Source organism: Diceros bicornis, chromosome 32 (genome assembly GCF_020826845.1).
Source record: "Diceros bicornis minor isolate mBicDic1 chromosome 32, mDicBic1.mat.cur, whole genome shotgun sequence".
NCBI lineage: Eukaryota > Metazoa > Chordata > Mammalia > Perissodactyla > Rhinocerotidae > Diceros > Diceros bicornis.
The window spans coordinates 6,516,937-6,532,155 of NC_080771.1; the positions used below are offsets into that span (position 1 = coordinate 6,516,937).

Consider the following 15,219-nt stretch of genomic DNA (forward strand, 5'->3'; position numbering starts at 1 on the left):
TGTGTTCGTCTGAGAAAATTCGCTGAGCTGTACTCTTTTGACGTGCACTTTTCTCAATTTATATTATAATTTAATATTAGTAGACTATTAGGTTTAGGGTAAATGAGAGCTGGCATTTGGGGCATTTTGAGATTGTGATATCTGTGGGATATCCATATGGATATATCCAGTAAACGATTGTATGAATCTGAAGCTTGGGGAAAAGGTCTAAATGAGAGATAAGAGATTTGAGAATCTTCAATCTCTAAGTGGTAGTTAAGAATAGATTCAGTTAAATCTCCCAGGGACAGTATATAGAGAGGGAAGAAGGCTGAAGACAGAACTTGGGGGGCCGGCCCCGTGGCTTAACGGTTAAGTGCACGCGCTCCGCTGCTGGTGGCCCGGGTTCGGATCCCGGGCGCGCACCGATGCACCGCTTCTCCGGCCATGCTGGGGCCACGTCCCACATACAGCAACTAGAAGGATGTTCAGCTATGACATACAACTATCTACTGGGGCTTTGGGGACGGGGGGAATAAATAAATAAATAAATAAATAAATGGCAAAGGAATTTAAAAAAAAAGACAGAACTTGGAGAAGTACCAGAGTTTGCAGGACTGGCGGAAAAGAGTTGTCAAGGACTGAATCCTGCTGAAAACCAACATACTAAGAGTAGATGGAGGAATTGGAGCCTAAGAAGTTTAGTGAGAACCAGAAGAGTTTTGTGTCATGGAGAAAAAAGGGTGCAGAAAAGGTAAAAGTGATTAGTTATATGTTGGTAGATAAAACTTTTTAAATTTCCCTTGGGTTTGGCATTATGAAGGGCATTTGTGGCCTTAGACATTAGGAGTTCAGGCTTTGGAGTGAGGCATACTTAATTCTTACTATTGGTGTGACTTTAAACAAGTTATTTAATTGTATTCTATTCTTACTATTGGTATGACTTTTAAACAAGTTATTTAATTTCTCTAAGCCTCAATTTCCTCTTACAAAATAATACTATTTGCATCTCAGAATTGTGTGAACATCAAGTGATAGAATGCATGTTAAGTCAGCAGAGTAAACACTGAATAAATGGAAGCTATGAATATGAATAGTAGTTTTAAGAGTTCGGATTATGGGGCCGGCCCCGTGGCTTAGTGGTTAAGTGCGCGCTCCGCTACTGGCGGCCCGGGTTCGGATCCTGGGCGCGCACCGACGCACTGCTTCTCCAGCCATGCTGAGGCCACATCCCACATACAGCAGCTGGAAGGATGTGCAGCTGTGACGTACAACTATCTACTGGGGCTTTGGTGGAAAAAAAAAAAAAAGGAGGAGGATTGGCAATAGGTGTTAGCTCAGAGCCGGTCTTCCTCAGCAAAAAGAGGAGGATTGGCATGGATGTTAGCTCAGGGCTGATCTTCCTCACAAAAAAAAAAAGAGTTCAGATTATAATGGGACAGTCAGCATAGAGGACTTTTTTTGAGAATTGTGGATGAGACTGAGGAAGAACAAGAAAGGTCATGTGGTATCTAATAGTAGATATGACCTCAAGAGAGATTTTTATTTCAGGAGGGAAACCAGAGTAAGGAAAAGGGACCAGAAGAGGGAGGAAATGACCAATGAAAGTGGTAAGAGGGGATGAAATGTAACCATGGTTGGTTCCTTAATGTTGTTTCAGAATATTTTTGTGCTTCCTCTGATTTCCTGATTCCAACATAAGCTATATTTTCACTCTTATTTACTTTCTACACATACTCAGAAGAATGCGGGTGAGATACCAAGTAAGAATTACCATTATCCTGTTGAAGATGGTATAATCATACCAAAACAAGAATAACCTGGGAATAAATCATTCTAGAATTTTTTTCTGACCTCACATCTAGTCATCCAGTCAATAACCAAGTCCTATTGGTTCTGCTTCTAAAATAAAAAGTTGTATCTTTCTTTACCTCTTCATCCACATTGCCGTGGCCCTGTGTTGCACTCTTCATCTCTCACTTGAATTGTCATGCGTTGTCACTGGTTTCCCTGCCTTGCATTTCGCATCCTTCTAGTTGCATTGCTCTCTTGTTTAAAATTCTTTTTCCCCCCAATTTTATTGATATATAATTGACATATTACATTGTATTTGTTTAAGGTATACAACATGAAATGATATATGTATATATTTTGAAATTATTACCACAGTAAGCTTAGTTAACATTCATCACCTCACATAGTTATAATTTTTTTTCTTGTGATGGGAACTTTTAAGATCTACTCTCTTAGCAACTTTCAAATATACAGTACAGTATTGTTAACTATAGTCACCATGCTGTACGTTACAGCCCCAGAGCTTATTTACAGTCATGTGCCACATAATGACATTTCGGTCAACAAGGGACCACATATGTGACGGTGGTTCCATAAGATTAGTACCATATAGCCTAGGTGTGTAGTAGCCTATACCATCTAGGTTTGTGTAAGTACACTCTATGATGTTTGCACAACAACAAAATCGCCTAACAAGGCATTTCCCCGTCATTAAGTAACACATGACTGTATTTAAAATTTGCTTGTCTTCCAGTTTGCTCTATTTTTTTCATTCATTCAAAAAATATCTCAGTGCCATTTGTCGTCAGTGGTGAATAAGACAGATAGATTCCTTTTAAATTCCTGCCCTATGGAGCTTAAAAGCTGGTCTTAAACTAAAATGTTAACTCCTTGCATATCATGCAAGGCCTTCTGTGATCTTCACCCTATCCAGATGGCCATCTCTTTGCTTCCTCCTCCTGCAGTACTCTGTATGTTCCTGATATGCTCTTATCACTACATTATCTCCTCATTTTTCTCTGGTATCTCCCTACCTGGAATGTGGCCTACCTCTTCCTTCACTACCTATTGAACTCCCTTTCATCATTCAATTCCTATCTCAAACTACCTTTTCTGTAAAGCCTCCTTTGCTCTTCAGTAAACGTCAGAACTTCTTCCTTTGTGTTCGCATTACATCCAGTGCTAACTTCCACTTGAGCATTTTAACTGTGATTGATCATTGTCTAACAATGATACTTTTAAGGTTAGGAACTTAAACTTAGGAACTTTATCTTCAAATCCTAGAATCTAGGAAAGTGCCTGAGTATAATAATTAGACATAGTCACCACTCGTTAAAAAATTACTGTGTGTCAAGACTTTGCTAAGAGCTAACATACATTATCCTACTTAATTCTCAACAGCAATACAGCTTTCTATTATAATATCCCTATTTTCCAGACAAGGAAACTAAAGGCTAAAAGATCAAGTAATTTGCCCAGTGTCTCACAGATAGGTAAATGGTAGAATCAGGTTTAAAATCTTTGACCATATGATTTCAAAGTGCATGCTGTTAACCTCCAAGTTCTCCCACACTAGTAAATAAGTGTTGAAAAAATTCTGATACCTTTTTTGATATATCATACCTGAAACTATTTGGGGAGTTTTCTGTGTTTGAAATACCGATATTTAACATAGAATTTTCTTTTTTTTTTTTAATTAATTTTTTTTATTGATGTCATAATAGTTTATAACATTGTGAGATTCCAGTGGTTCTTTATTATTTGTCAGTCACCATATAAATGCGCCCCTTCACCCCTTGTGCCACCCACCAATTCCTTTCCCCCTGGTAACCACCAAACTGTTCTCTCTGTCCGTGTGTTAGTTTATATTCCACATAGGAGTGAAGTCATACCGTGTTTGTCTTAACATAGAATTTTCTTGATCAGCAAATAACATGTTTGTGATTAGTATGGTGCTTTAAGATCATGCCCTCCCATCTTTTGAACCAAATGTGGGAGCTCTGTACTTCTACCTCTGATCAGGAAAAAAAATCAAAAACGTACTTTCATTTTAGACATTTGTATTTGATATGTGTCTGTAAATATTAATATACATATACACATACACATGCATATATATGTGAGGCAGATAGACAGGCAGACATATATGTATTGTTGATATAAAAAGTAAAAGGAAGTTCTTACTCTTTAGGAACATATACTCTAGCTAAGATAAGCCTTAATATAAATGAAATAATTAAAGAAAAATTAATTGTTAAAAGTATTTTAAGTAAGGGAGAAATTACTATAGGTAGAAAGAGGTAGAGGCTTTTAGGGAATATGTGAGGCTCAAGGACATTAAGTGGAATTTGTGTTTAGGAAGAGGTAGAAGGGAAAAAATCCCTCATTCCAAATATATAAGAAAATAAATGAATTATTATGATTATTAAATACAGTTATATCACCTGACATTTTGCCTATGAAAAATAATATTGAGCCTAAGAAACAAGTGATAGAACTTGACTGCCTTTCTATGCTTAGAAATTGTTAACTGTAGTATTGGTCTGTATTTGTTCCATTAGAATACAATTTTTGTTTTGAAAAAGTCATTTTGGATTTATGGTAATTATCTTTGGTTGAACATTCAAGAGATATAAAATGGAAGCAAGTTTATCATGGCAATCTTAATTTGAGCAAAAATGGAAAAATGCAGAGTTCTTACTCTTTACTCTTTTTCTCTTGAAACAGCAAACTCATTATTACATTGGGTAAGAAACAAAAAAGAAAGAATGAGTCTTCAGATGAAATATCTGATGCAGAGCAGATGCCACAGCATACATTCAAAGAGGAAGACTGTCAAGTGAGTATTAAATTTCTTTCTGAGAAATGAAGCACTGGTAGAATTATTTAGATAGCATAATATTGCTTTATGGATATTTATACTGTAGTTTAATAGTAAAAATATATTTTACTGTATGGTAAAACGTATATGACAGCATTATTACAATATGCTCCTGCTAGTATTACTATAGAACGTTAGACCTGGGAGGAAACTTAGATATCCTCTCCAAATCCCTCATTTTTCAGATAATGAAAGTGAAGCCCAGAGAGGTTAAGTAACATCCAAAGTCCCTGATGGCTTTTAGTATGGAGAAGTATCTACCATTATTATCCTGTACTTATAGAGTGCTTTTGAATGAATTTAATGATAGAGATATTAATTTTTAAAATCACATACAAATGATAAAGCAAATGGATTGAATCATCCCTAGAGATAATTCCTTTGGTCTGCTTCTGTCAAAAACAATTATATTAAAAATCCCCTAATGTAAACAAAAATACTGTGCATTTTGCCTTTTTTTTTTTTTTTTTTTTTGTGAATAGGTGGATATTCAAAGTAACCTTCCGAAGTTAAAATAATATATATATAGTGAAGGTCATAATAATTCAGGCCACCCTCTGCTCTCTAATAATTAAAGTCTGACTATAGGCCCTAGGGGTGGTGGCAGTTGTTGAATTATGGGGCCAGAAAGCCCCTGAATGGCCTTTCTTCTTCCTTATGCAGCTTCTTATCCAATGGGAGAGTAGTGGCTCAAGGCTCCTGGGCTGCTGCAAGAGTTGAGGTAAGGGCAGTGACTGAAGCTCCTAATATTATATGGCCTGGCTTTTTCTTCACATGTTATCCGTAACTTAGGGAAACTTATAATTAACTTATTCAACATGAGAAAATTTAGTTTAATTTTTACTAGAATAATGCTGGCCATTTTTCTATTATGTAATTACCAAACAATGAAATAGTAGAATAGGTTAACATGCACATTTCTTCCATACCTTTCACTGTAGTATTGTAGGTTGTTTTGACAAGTGTGTTGCTTTAACACAAAAAAATAAATGGAGAAGGAAAAATATATTTTCTAATAAACAATTATAAATCTGTATTATTGATGTATTTAAATGTATCATTATATAAATGATGGAGAGGTCCATGTAGCTTTCAACCACAGTGGACTGTCAAAGATTTGAAGACTTGAAAAGTAATTTAATCTAAAGGTTTGGAAATCTAAAAATGTGAATCTGATATTTAATTTTTCTACCTTTGATCTTAATAGAGAGTACTTCAGTAGTCTGACTATAGTTAGAGACTTAAATTTTTTTCAAAAGCCCCTGCAGCCCATTATATTAGGCTTATTCTGGGAAAGTAGTAGGTTATTATCATAATGAAGTATTAGTCATTTACAAGCATAATATTTCTGACCTCTGTGTCAAGTGCTATGGACTGATCTGTCTTCAGCCTTTAAGACATGAGAAGAAAAATGCTAGAAAAAAGAAACTTGAAGAAAGAATTTGTCAGTATTTTAAATTGTGCTTTGAAAAACAGTATGGACAAAGAAAGCCAGAAAAAAGCACATTAGCCTGAAATGTAGACATCAAATTAGTTTTTTTTTTTTTTTTAAGTAGTAGAGATACTATGTGACAGAGAAAGATAGTTGGTGAGTGGCACCTTATTTGGCTTTGCCTAATGTGTAACTGTATGCTCTAGTGAAATATAATTTATGATGAAATCAGCTATTATCTTATAACTCACAGACTTTTTAATTAATCTTTTAGACTGATAAAGTCTTCATAGGATGAGGAAGCAGTTTACAATAAGTGGCCTTCATTCTGTCTTGTGAAGAATTAACTAAATGTGCACTTGTGTGAGTTCAAAGGATTCTTTTAGGCCGCTCATTTACTATTTACTAAAGACTTAAGTGAGGCATTTCAAAGTACTAATAGATACCTAAATGACCAGAAAGGAAACTTTAATGCTGAAAACATCTAACAGAATCTTCTAGAAGTATGCTGAATTATTCTCAAACTTCATTATTTAGAAGATTTGTGCCCAGTGAGATATAACATTGGTCATGCATGTTATTGTTAGAATAATAAATGTCACTGTTGGTTATTAATTTAAACTATTCTTGAACATTCAGAACTATATGATGCCCATAATAGAACTCTAAACATTCCTTTAGCCTAATATTAGATCAGAGATCCATAGAATTCCCCTCCCATTAGGGAATAATAAATATTTCACATCTTTGTCAGAATAGGATGTGGGAAAATTGGGTTTCTAGAAGTCCTTTTATAATAATTTTTATTGTCACCTTCCTGTCTCCCATATTAACAAAAGTATTAGGTTGAGTTTTGCAAATGTAAGTGTCTTCATGGCCAAGAGATAGTGACCCATCCTGAATGGGCCATGGAGTTGTCTACTACGTTTGGCTGAGCTGACTCACCATGGTAGTGCCTTTCTTTCTCTCAATATTCTTCTACTTAAGAGAAAGAGGCAGAAGTGCGTTAAAGGCCACTGCAACCGTTCTGGATGCAAATAACAGTCTGTCCCCACTCTGCTGCACTGATTGAGCCATTTTTTGTCATGGCTATGGAAGTATGAAAGACCTACCAAATTGAAGACGTTGGCAGAAACCAAAAGGAGAGCACATGGATTATTTTGCTGGTTTTTTGGGGGGATGTGATGGGAGTTACTGAATATGTAGAGGAAAATGGAGTAGAAAAAGGAAGAAGGGAAAGATTTACCAAATGTTGAGCAATAGAGCAGTTGACCAAGATGCCTCCACCCACGAGATTTGGGGGAGGTGTAAAACAGCAAAACTAAATTCTTTGTGATTTTCAAGCCAATATGAGATTTTGTTTTTATGGTGGGAACATCAAATATTAGATATTTAGGGAGGTAAGTAAAGCTATGTGTGTTTGATACCTGATGTAAAATTACTTAGATTATTTAAAATTGTTACTACATGGCAATACTTTTTAAAAGGCTTACTTCTGTTTTTATGACAATGATGTTCTTTATTTTTAAGGGAAGCTAGTAAAGGTAGTAAAACACTAGTTCCTCCTTCATTCACATTTAATTATTTGGTAGATTTAATACTTTATTATTTTGTGTGTAAATAATATACACACTCTGAAAACATTTTGTATTATCTTGTTTTATATTGTTTTAAATACAAGTTCATAGGTTTTGTGGCAAATATTATTTAATTTCTTCTTCTAGTTTTTTGCCCTTGATAATTATTTAACCAGTATTCATCTGATGTACTTTTAAGGTTTTGGGCAAAAACTGTGAAAGTGTTAATAGTTTAAAATATTTGTTGCCCAAGGTGTGAAATAGAGAAATAAAACAGATACCTTTTTACTCTTCTTAACAATAGTTTATAAAGAAAAGTAATAAAATGTAAAGATATTACTAATAAAACATATTTTGCACAAGGTGTGAAATAATTAAATAAAATAAATCTTTTTATTCTTAACAGTTTCTAAAGAAGGTAATAAAGGTATTACTAATCTTTGTTATTTGGAACTTTAGGAAGTAAAACTAAAGATTGTAAGCCTGTGACAAAGGGCAAATTACAATCTTCCTTTAATTAAAAGGAAAAATGAGAAAAGATGAATGTTGAATACAATTTTGGAAATTTAATGTATAAAATTGCCACACTAGGAGTAATTATTTTTAAAATCTTTCCTTTAAAATAAACTATATAAATATGATACTTTTGGTTCATTACAGAAAAGAAGATCAAATCGACAAATTAAAAGAAAAAAATATGCAGAAGATGCAGAAGGGAAACAATCTGAAGAAGAAGTTAAAGGCTCTATGAAAATAAAAAAGAATTCAGTTCCTTTACCTGGTGAACAGCCTTTACAGTTATTTGTGGTAAGACACATTTGGGATTATGACTACAAAACATTTTAAACAAACATAAATCCTTAGAATGAAACACTTTCGTTATCTTTCCTCCTAAAACCTGCTCCAACTTTTCCTCCTGGATTCCGTATTGTAGTTAATAGAACCATTAGTTATTAAGATCAGAAACCTGGGGATTCATCCTCTCTTTTTTCCTTTGCTTCTTCATCCAATTTGCCACTGTATTTTCTACCTCCTAATATGTATTCTTGAGACTTCTCCCAACTATTTTATCTGCAGAATATATCTAAATTGCAAGCCTGATCACAGTACTTTTCTACTGAGAACTCCTCTAATAGTTTCCTAAGTCTTACAAAAATAATGATGCCTTTTTAGCACAGTGTATAAAGCCCTTTGTATGGATTTTTTTCCCTTATCTTCTGCCACTTCTCTACAAGCACTCAGTCATCTGGCCTTATGAACAAGTTGCCTTGTTTTCACACCTCTGTGTCTTTTCATATGCTTTCCTAAATATTTGTATAATTGTTTTAATCTCCTTTATCTGGATTGTGATCCAACCACTCATCTGCCAACTGAGTGATCTCTGACACCTTAGGCAAGTACTTATCTTCTCTATGCCTGAGCTTCCTAATCTGTAAAATGGAGATAATAATAGTACCTACCTCATAGTGTAGTTGCAAGAATTAAATTAGTTAATATATGTAAAGTGCTTAGAATAATGCCTAGCACATTAAAAAGCACAGTACGTTTACAATGATGATGATGATGATGCGGCATATGATGACTAGGACAATAACAATGGTTTCTTTTTCCATTTTTGTATTCCTAATGTTTAACATGGTGCCTGGCACGTGTGCTAAATAAATATTTGTGGAATTTTAGTGTATTCATAAACATACAAAGTGACAACTAAAGGAATATTCAGAATGTGCCATCGTATTTTCTTTCCTCACCTCCATAGGAGAATCCAAGTGAAGAAGATGCTGCAATTGTGGACAAAATACTATCTTCTAGAATTGTAAAAAAGGAAGTAAGTAATGGTACATTACATTTTATACTTTCTATTCCATAGCCTGATTATTAAAGTCATAATTATTGATTTTATTTTCTTAGATATCACCTGGAGTGATGATTGATGCAGAAGAATTTTTTGTAAAATACAAGAATTAGTAAGTATTTGAGTTATAAAAATAATAGAAAGCTGTTAAATATAAATTAATATATTTAAATATATTAAGTTAAATTATGATTTTATTTTGTCTACATTTTAGTGTTTTATTATTTATTATTGCATGAACTTAAAAATCACTAAAAATGAAGACTATTTGAAAACTTTTCATGTTAAAATTGAATTTTTTAAGAAAATATTAACACCCAAATGTAAGAATCTTTATAAAATATGCTTTTATAAATTTATAGACATTATTTGTTATATTTGTATTGTTGAACTTTTCAGATTTTGTTCAACTTTTTCCTATACTTCGGTGAAAGAAAGTGTTTTAAATAAAATTACATTGGTTTCAAAACAAGTTAGCTTTCTGATCATAACAAAACTATTACAATGAAGAAATAAACGATAAATCATATCTTGTAACCCTTATGATTCGGTTTACCATTTTGTTTCTGTGTGGCAAATTGCAGACCTTTAGACTACAATCTTCTTAGGATATAGTAATCACAATGGCTTTATTTTAGAAATTATATGGAGTCTATTGACATTAAATGGTGAATTACCTATTTGTAAAGTTGAAGGTAATATTTTGTATTGGATGCTATGATTAAAAATAAATCTAAACAAACTAAAAAATGGTTTCCTATATGATTCTAATATATCATTTTTATAAAAATTTTAGCTCCTATCTTCACTGTGAGTGGGCCACAGAACAGCAGCTTTTGAAAGATAAAAGAATCCAGCAGAAAATCAAACGATTCAAATTGAGACAAGCACAAAGAGCACATTTTTTTGCAGACGTAAGAAAAATTAATGAGACTATTTTGTGTTGAACTCTGAACACATACAGTATTATGTACAAAAAATTTAAGTATTATTCATTTTATTTCTTAGGCTTCCAACTTTGATATTTGAATACAAATGCTGTCTACATATAGGAATTTTCTTTTCCCAATTTTAGCTTGGAAACTAGCTGAAATAGGCACTAATAATTCAGAGTGGTAGATAACTCTTGTATTTTTTAATTAGTATGTATTTCAATACTTAGAGTTGAATGAGTGTGTTAATATCTCAAAGAGTTTTATCAGCAAAATTATTCAAGTAATGGAAATGGTAATGTAGCAAATAAATGGAAAATAAGATTTTTCAGTGCATGAAGTATGTTGCATATTTTCTATACCAGTTTTGTGTGTGTATGAACAAAACATTGTTCATTTATCTTTCTAGGCCTCACTAATTAGTCTGATGTCCTTTCCTCCTCTAAATATTTTTCTTTTTTCTTCTAATAGACATTGTAGAGCAGTTTCAGATTTATCTAAATTTTTTTTAGCTTTTTAGTTTGAAAAATATTTAGACTTTTTATTTTTAACAAAGTTGCAAAAATAGTACAACGAATTTCACAGGTATTTTAACTAGATTCTCTAAATGTTAACATTTTACCCTGTTTGCTTTATAATTCATATTCATTCTCCCTTTTGCCTCTGCCCACCTGCCCCTCTCTCTTTCTCTCTGCCTCTCTCCCATTCCCATACATGTTTTTCTAAACCGTTTGAAAGTAAGTTGCAAATACTTCAGTATTTATTTTCTAAAAACATTCTCTTACACAATAATAGAACAATTAACATTGATGTAGTATTATTATCTCATCTACAGACTTTATTCATATTTCACTAATTGTTCTACTAGTATTTTCATAGCAAAAATTGTGCATGTTTGTTCTGGTCCAGAATCCAATGCAGCATCACATGTTGCGTTTAGTTGTCAGGTCTCCTTTAAATCAGTCTTGCTCTGTTTTTCATTACTTGGACATTTTGTAAGAGTATAGGTGGTTTATTTTGTAGATTGTATGTCCCTAAATTTGGGATTGTCTGATGTTTCCTCAGGATTCAGGTCATTCATTTTTTAAAAGAATATTGCAGAAATGATGCTGTATCCTTCTCAGTGAATCATATCAGGAGGTACATGATACCTATTTGCCCCATTACTGGTGGTATTAATTTAAATCATTACCTTATAGTGGTATCTGGCAGGTTTTTCCACCAGGAAGTCACTATCACTGTATTTCTTTTGTAATTATAAAATCTACTTCAAAAATTTGTTGATTCTAATGACCTATCAGTTTATGGGTGCTGGGACGTCCTCAAAAATTTCTTGCCTCCTCACTCTGATATAGAAGTTTCCAATGAGCTGAAGATTTTAGAAGTACTTAACTGTTAATCTAAATTTTCACAAAGACTAATTTTTCTCACTTGACTCACGTACAACATAAATTGGAGTTATGCAGATTTTCCTGAAGTACCACCTTATACAATTCTGGTGCTAGGCAGTGCTCTTTGTTACCAAGTGTGTCCTATATAAAAACATGGAAATGATAATATCACTCAGGAAAGGTTTAAGATACAGAAGAGAACTAAAGGCAGAGCAATGGAGTACTACAACATTTAGAGGTTAAGCAGAGGAGGAGAGGCAGCAAAGATAGGTGAGACAGGCTGTTGAAAGTAAGGTTTTCCAGAATGAGTAGGAATCGGCCAAGCAGACAAGAGAAGGAACAGCAATCTATTCAGAGGAGAGAAGAAGGAGTGTAAAAACATAGGGGCGTGATAAACATGGAGTTTGAAAGGCATGTGTTTTTGTACTTCTGGAGCATGAAGTCTGGGGTACAGCTGTGTCAAATCATTAGGAGATGAGGCTCAAGGAAAAGGTAGGATCCTGTTCATCCCAAAAAATGTAATATGAGGGACCTGATCCCCGAACAGCGTAGAGTCAGTGAAGGATTTGAAGCAAGGGAGCAATATGTACGATTTATGTTTGAGAAAGATCACTCTGGGGATGATGTGAAAATGGATTAAAAGGAAGCAAAACAGTAGTTGGGTACTAGTTAGGAGATTATTTGCAAAGGTCCAAGTAAGAAGGCAGTGAGAATGAGGAAGGAGGAACCAATTTGAGTTATAATTAAAAGTAGAGTCTGGGGGCCGGCCCCATGGCTTAGCGGTTAAGTGCGCGCGCTCCGCTGCTGGTGGCCCGGGTTCGGATCCCGGGCGCGCACCGACGTACTGCTTCTCCGGCCATGCTGAGGCCACGTCCCACATACATCAACTAGAAGGATGTGCAGCTATGACATACAACTATCTACTGGGGCTTTGGGGGGAAAAAAATAAATAAATAAAATCTTTAAAAAAAAAAAAAGTAAAGTCTGTATGAATTGATGACTCATTAGATGTGGGAGATAAAAGAGAGAAGGAATCTAAAATGACTTCTCCATTTCTGGCTTGTGTAACTGGGAGTATGGCTGGGGGGTGGCCGGGTGCTGTGCTACCATTAACCCAGTTAGAAGATACAGGAAGAAGTGTAGGTTGAAGAGTAAGTCTTCAACTGAGTGCAGTTGAGTTTGAGGTAGCTCAAATGGAGAGTTTGCATTCAGCTGGGTAAGTGGGTCTTGAGCACAGGAACCATCAGTAGATAGAGTGTTTGATACAACTGAGAGATGAGCCTACAGGTGGGGTGATTGATCTTCAACTGTTTGACATGAGGAAAGAGCAAAAGAAAGGTACACAGGCTGCTTTTAGGAAATTGTTAAAGAACATATCTTCTAGAGCAACTTAATTGTCTGGAGTACCTTATTTTTTAGTGCTATTTGGTTGGTTTTATTATATTTAGCAGGGTGATTCATAATATAGAAAAATATCCTAGATATCTTTTGGAAATTAAAATGAAAATATTCCATTTATTGGAAATTTAATTGAAATCAAACGTGTTTGTTCTGTAGTGAATAGCTAGTAAATTTGTCTTTATCTCATTTTTATCTGTCTACGTGTTTGTCAAATATCAATTAAGTAACTTTTTAATTTTAGATGGAAGAAGAACCATTTAACCCAGACTATGTTGAAGTAGACAGAGTGTTAGAAGTCTCTTTTTGTGAAGATAAAGATACTGGTGAGGTAAATATTTGGTAAAAATATTTTTTAAGTAAGTAAGAAAAACCTAAAACTGTCTAAATGTTAAAACTTAGTATTTTTTTGAAGTTAATGACCTAAAAACTCTAAAAAATGATTCATTGGTGTTCACTGATGTAGTTAGTATATTTAAACTACTTCTAATGATTCTCAATTTAAGCTGTTTCTTACTATTCTTTTTCAAAATGATAACATGAAAAAAAATTTTTTACAGCCTGTTATTTACTACTTAGTAAAGTGGTGCTCATTGCCGTATGAAGATAGTACTTGGGAACTGAAAGAAGATGTAGATCTAGCAAAAATAGAAGAGTTTGAACAATTGCAAGCTTCAAGGCCTGACACGAGACATTTGGTAAGAACATGTCTTGGACAACTTTATAAAATCTTAGCACTTCTTAATTCAGCAGGTTAATGTAATCTTTGAAAATTTTTTTTTTTTGAGGAAGACTAGCCCTATGCTAACATCTGTTACCAATCTTCCTCTTTTTCTTTTTTCTCCCCAAAGCCCCAGTACATAGTTGTATATCATAGTTTTAGAGTTGTACCTCTTCTGTGTGGGATGCCGCCTCAGCATGGCTTGATGAGCAGTGACTATAGATCTGCACCCAGGATCCAAACCAGCAAACCCCAGGCCTCCGAAGCAGAAGGTGCAAACTTAACTGCTATGCCACTGGGCTGGCCCCTGAATTTTTAATTTAGTCTTTGCTATACAGTTAATACTGTATTTTTTTAACTGCTACATAGTGTCATATGTATGTTAATTTAACTATTCGTCCATTAGTGGATACTCCAGTTTTTTGCTATTATAAACAATGCTACATTGAACATTGAGGCCCCTTGTACAAGTTTCTGTAAGATAAATCAGAAGTGTAATTGCTTGGTCAGAGCATATGTGCATTTAAAATTTTAATGAGTATTTCCTTCCAGATTTCCCTTCAGAAAAGTTGCAAACACTTATATCTAATCTTTGAATTTAAAAGTTTCCCACTACCGTTTCTCTCAGGTCATTTATAAAAATATCAAGAATATCAGTTTTAGTTCTAAGTAGAGTTATTAATTCTCTGTCACAGAAAAATCCATACTATATCCACCTTCTCCTCCTTTTCTGTAAACCGGTTATTTCTGCGTAACTAAATAGTTATCTACTTCCATAGTAGCTTTATTTTTAGAAGAACCTTTTGTATAGAATGTTGTTAAAGCCCTCCGTAAATTAGGTACACTGATTTCTTATTGACTACGTGCGTAGTTCTTCCCTGCTCAAAAAAAAAAAGACTTGAGTAGGTTATTGACTTTTCTAGTAGACAAACTAGAATTCTAGAAGGCTATGGCAAGTTGTGATATTGCTAATAATTATATAATTTTTTACTTTCATTTCTTTGAAACATGGGATTATTGTCATGTGAATCTAGTTTTGGGAGCCAACCAAAAGAAATTCACATCAGAGATGATTTTATTAAATATCTTAGCCTGTCCTCTTTCAAGTATAGTTTAGTCATAGAAATTTCTTACTTCACAAAGAGGGAGTTTATACATGTAAAGACAGGAACAAATGAATTAATTGTTCTGTGGAAGAGATCACATGGTTTTTATAATAATTTTTTCCTAGTCTTCTTATTTTCTAGTCTTCTTAATTT

General features: G+C 33.9%; 1 protein-coding gene across 12 annotated transcripts in view; it reads left to right on the plus strand.

Moving 5' to 3' along the window:
- CHD9 (chromodomain helicase DNA binding protein 9) overlaps nucleotides 1-15,219 on the plus strand; it is a 226,208-nt gene that overhangs the window by 133,597 nt on the left and 77,392 nt on the right. For 11 of the 12 annotated variants that reach the window (XM_058527805.1, XM_058527807.1, XM_058527806.1 and 8 more), the window contains 7 exons: nucleotides 4,501-4,612; nucleotides 8,324-8,470; nucleotides 9,423-9,491; nucleotides 9,575-9,630; nucleotides 10,315-10,432; nucleotides 13,484-13,570; nucleotides 13,800-13,937. In XM_058527805.1, the coding sequence (XP_058383788.1) occupies nucleotides 4,501-4,612; nucleotides 8,324-8,470; nucleotides 9,423-9,491; nucleotides 9,575-9,630; nucleotides 10,315-10,432; nucleotides 13,484-13,570; nucleotides 13,800-13,937 (727 nt within the window). Of the gene's footprint in view, nucleotides 1-4,500; nucleotides 4,613-4,779; nucleotides 5,376-8,323; nucleotides 8,471-9,422; nucleotides 9,492-9,574; nucleotides 9,631-10,314; nucleotides 10,433-13,483; nucleotides 13,571-13,799; nucleotides 13,938-15,219 lie in introns of those variants that run through there. The other variant, XM_058527813.1, reaches the window with a different exon arrangement.